Source organism: Orycteropus afer, unplaced genomic scaffold, assembly GCF_000298275.1.
Source record: "Orycteropus afer afer isolate SDZICR_OR568_19922 unplaced genomic scaffold, OryAfe1.0 scaffold00782, whole genome shotgun sequence".
Taxonomy (NCBI): Eukaryota; Metazoa; Chordata; class Mammalia; order Tubulidentata; family Orycteropodidae; genus Orycteropus; species Orycteropus afer.
The window spans coordinates 396,534-401,001 of NW_006922369.1; the positions used below are offsets into that span (position 1 = coordinate 396,534).

General features: G+C 37.8%; 1 protein-coding gene across 1 annotated transcript; it reads right to left on the reverse strand.

The window, feature by feature from the left end:
• Positions 1-652: 652 nt before the first annotated feature.
• On the reverse strand, positions 653-1,582 carry LOC103211727 (olfactory receptor 14K1-like). Its single transcript, XM_007957706.1, has one exon. It carries the CDS (start codon positions 1,580-1,582, stop codon positions 653-655), a length of 930 nt encoding a protein of 309 aa, XP_007955897.1.
• Positions 1,583-4,468: the final 2,886 nt, after the last annotated feature.

Sequence of the window (4,468 nt, forward strand, 5' to 3'; positions counted from 1 at the left end):
ATGCTAAGTTATGTTAAGTTTCAAATTAACCAATAGAAAAATTCTGAAGTCATTAAGTGGAATCAATAAAATTAACAGATAAAAAATCTAGAATGTTAAAGCATTCACTATATAAAGCAATTGCCAGGGCAGTTGAAGGATTTGGAAGAGCTAGAAACATGCAAATCCCATGTACGTGGAGATTCAGAAAAAGAGTCAAAATCACCAATAGGAAATGCAAAAAAATAGGAAAAACTTCATAATTTCTATACAAATAAGAAATGTAAAATGAAGAGGTATAGGGGAAAAATTATTTTTTTGTTAAAACCAATAACCTAAGATTAACAACAAGGATCAATGATATATAGAGCTCTAAATATAAAATAGAGCTCTAAATATAAACAAGGAACTCTGGTACATAGTGCTAAGGCATTTGACTGCTAACCAGAAGGCTGATAGTTAAAACCCACCAGCCACTCCTCAGAAGGAAGGTTGGGCAGTCTGCTTCCCTAGTGATACTGCTTCAGAAATGGAAACCCAAGGAGGGGTCACTATGAGTTGGGTACGACTCAATAGCAGTGTGTTTCATTTTTATAAACAATGCAAAAGACTAGTTAGTGACAACAAAAGATGATTTTACTTCTAACTTCCACTTTAATCACCTTCCCATTGCTCAGTTGTTCCTAACACTCCATAGGATTTTACCTACAGCTAATTTAATATCTTTGTTCCTCAGACAGTAGATAATGGGGTTCAAGGTTGGTGGCAACATGGAGTAGAACACAGACACCAGAAGGTCTAGAGAAGAAGGTGCATCAGAGACTGGCTTTAAGTAGGCAACAGCACCTGTTATGAGAAATGCACTCACCACAATGAGGTGAGGCAAGCAGGTGGAAAAGGCTTTTGATTGGTTCTGTCTGGATGAGATTTTTAACACTGTGGAGAAAATGTATATATATGAGACCACAATGCAAACTAAACATGAAAATGCATAGCAGACCCCAATGGCCACACTGATGTCAATGGTGATATGTTCTTCAGAACAAGTGATCTGTAGAAGTGCAGGAACATCACAGAAGAACTGATGTATCTTATTGTAGCCACAGAAATTGAGAGAGAATGTCCCAGCTGAGTACAAGATTCCCAAGGCCCCACCATTGATCCAGGATACAGCCATCATCTGAACACATGTCCCCTTGTTCATGACAGCCTCATAATACAGAGGGCGGCAAATAGCAACATAGCGGTCATAAGACATCACAGTGAGAATGCCAATCTCTGACCCTGCCAGGAGCACCACCAAGAAAAGCTGCAACACACATCCCAGGAAAGAGATGGAGTCAGTGAAGGTGATGGAGTTGACTATGGATTTGGGTACAGTGGCCGAAATGAGACACAGATCTAAAAATGACAAATGCCTGAGGAAAAAGTACATTGGGATGCAGAGACGTTGGTCAAAAATTGTGAGGATGATGATGAGAACATTTTCCATTGTCACCACTAGGTAGATGAGTGAGAAGAATGCAGCATATAGCCTCACCAATGTCCAACTCTCAGTGAATCTCATGAGCAAGAATTCCATCATCAGCGTGTGATTGGTCATGTTTGGATAATATAAGCCACCTATCAAGTAAAGCAAATGCCATTAGGTTAAGCATTGTTATTATGTATTATTTAAGGTCCCTGTTGTTGTTGTTGTTATGTGCCGTCGAGTCAGCCCTGACTCATAGCGACCCCTCCTTGGATTTCCGAGGCATTAACACTACGGAAATAGGATTGCCCAACCTTCCTTCTGAGGAGTGGCTGGTGGGTTTGAACTGCCAGCCTTCTAGTTAGCAGTCAAGTGCCTTAGCCACTACGCTACCAGAGCTCCCATTTAAGGTCCCTAAGTGGGGTAAAAAATGGTATAATGTTTGGCCACTAGCTGAGTGGTTGTCTTTTTTAATCTCCTCCTATGGAGGAGTTCTGCTCTATACATATAGAGTCATCATGAGTAGGAATAGACTTGACAGTAACTAACAAGTGGCGTAAACAATTTGAGCTTGACTGCTAACCTGAAGGTTGGAAGTTTGAACCAACCTAGCGTAGTGCTTAAGGCACTTGACTGCTAACTAGAAGGCTGGTGGTTCAAACTCACCAGTCACTCCTCGGAAGGAAGATGGGGTAATCTACTTCCGTAGTGGTACTGCCTCAGAAACCCAAGAAAGGGTTGCTATGAGTCAGGTACCACTTGAGGGCACATAACAATAACAACTGCAGCAGTCCTGCAGAAGAAAAGGCCTGACAACCTTCCTCCACTGAGATTATAAAAATAAAACTCTATGAAGCAGTATTACTCTTTAATACATTGGGTCTACAAGACTTGAAATCAACTCCATGGCAAATAAGAACAACAACATTATTTCATTGGTCTAGAAAGAAAGTTTAAAAGTACAAGGATAGTCATATTTTTTAGTGTTCTCATATTTAAAACAGCTATGTATTTAATACTGTAGTCCAATTGTTTTGGCTTTAAATTAATGTGAGAGAAGGAAAGAACTCCAATCTCTTCTCTAACTGAAGTGATTTATGTGTAAATTATTTCTATTTGGATTCACAATGTTGGCTGTGTAATTATAATTTTAATAGAATGTAAATTTTGTATGCATGGAAATTAGCCTAGTTGATGCAATTTTGGTGTGTGTTAGAAATCCTGGACAGATACTCTGTGTGCTGCATACTACAATTGTTTAAAATAGTCATGTTTGATGATACTATAATTGATGATCTACTCTCACTGTAGAACATTAAGGCTGTTGAATATTTTTCCATAAAAATACGAACTCTAGTTTTGGGAGCTCTGGTAGCATAGTGCCTAAGGCACTTGACTGCTAACCAGAAGACTGGCAGTTCAAACCCACTAGCCACTCCTCGGAAGGAAGGTTGGGCGATCTACTTCCGTAGTGATACTGCCTCGGAAACCCAAGGAGGGGTCGCTATGAGTCAGGTCTGACTCGACGGCACATAACAACAAAAGCAAGTGAAAATTTCATTACAATTTGTTTCTGTCCCTTTATTGTGGGTACTTATTATAACACAAATTGATAGTTTATGTTATAGTAAATAGTTTTCTCTGAGTCAGTTCCAGCTGAACATTGAGTAGAGCTGCCTCATAGACTTTCAAGACTGTAATATATACTAAGCAGACTTCCTACATGTTTCTCTCAAGGAGTGGCTGGTGGGTTTAAATTGCAACTTTTCATTTAGCAGCCAAGCACTTTAACAACTGCCCCATGAAGGCTCTTTAGATACCTCATATAGAATACAGAAAAAAATTAGAAATAATTTAGAAATTTTGATTTAAAAATATGTTGTTCATTTCTCTTGAATAGAGCAAAACTTGAGATTATAAACCAGATATTTAACATAATATTCTAGGAAGGATTTAATTAACCATAAGAATTAAACACATATAGATAATAACTGCATCTGATGAGAGAGGCGGTGTTATTTTATCTTAAAGACTTACATGGCTTATGATCGATCATCACTAGTACAACTCAAAATTGGTTTGGGGTCATGTTTTCCTCTCTCAGATCTCTCTTGTCTTAAAAGACAACCTTTGATTTTACTCCAGTATCACACCAATGACAATTTCTTCAGTTCTCCATACAGTCTCCCTTCTTCTCCAACATTTGTGGCTTTTTCAGTGAACACTCCAATATCAGAATAAATGAGCTACCTTAGCTTTTTTAGTGAAGGCTGTCCTCTAATACATGTTGCACTAACTGTGCACTGAATATGAAAACTGGGAGGACTCATTCCCTTACTCCTACAATTTTTCTCATCAGCCTATGCTCAAGTCAGACTTCTTAGAAGTCTTTGACCTGACCCCATCACTACTACCTTATTGGTCTTCTCTATGCCATCATGCCTACAGAGCTTCTTCTGATAGCTAAAGATAGTTGTGATTCATAATAATTTCCCTGGCTAGATTCTCCCACTTACAGAAAATATTGCATTCAGTTTAAGCTTATTGCCTTAATTATGTTAGGACTAACACAGTATTTAAAACTGAAATGAAGGCAATCATCTTTCTTTCACCTTATGACAGTGAGTCAGATTTTGATGTTTCCTCTTTGTCCCTACTTTAATGTTCCTCCTCTCCACCTTTAAAAGTGGACCCTTTTTCTGTAGTTTCTTCATCTTTCAAGGTAATGGTTTCTCAGCTATTCACAAGTTCCATTTTGTTCATCTCTTTCTTATACTGTAATTCCAGAAGTACAAACTGGAATATATACAAGTGATCTGATGTGAACAGTTCAGGTTTTCCCTCATATTCTAGATATGATTTTTTATAACTAAGACCAATGTTAATGTTAATATCTGAAAGACATATACACTGACTTGATCAAAAAATGCTTCTTAATTTTTTCCTAATTTGAAATCTACAATGCTTTTTTATTCTACTAGCAGTAGGTTAAATTTATACAGGTGAAAAAAAAAGTAT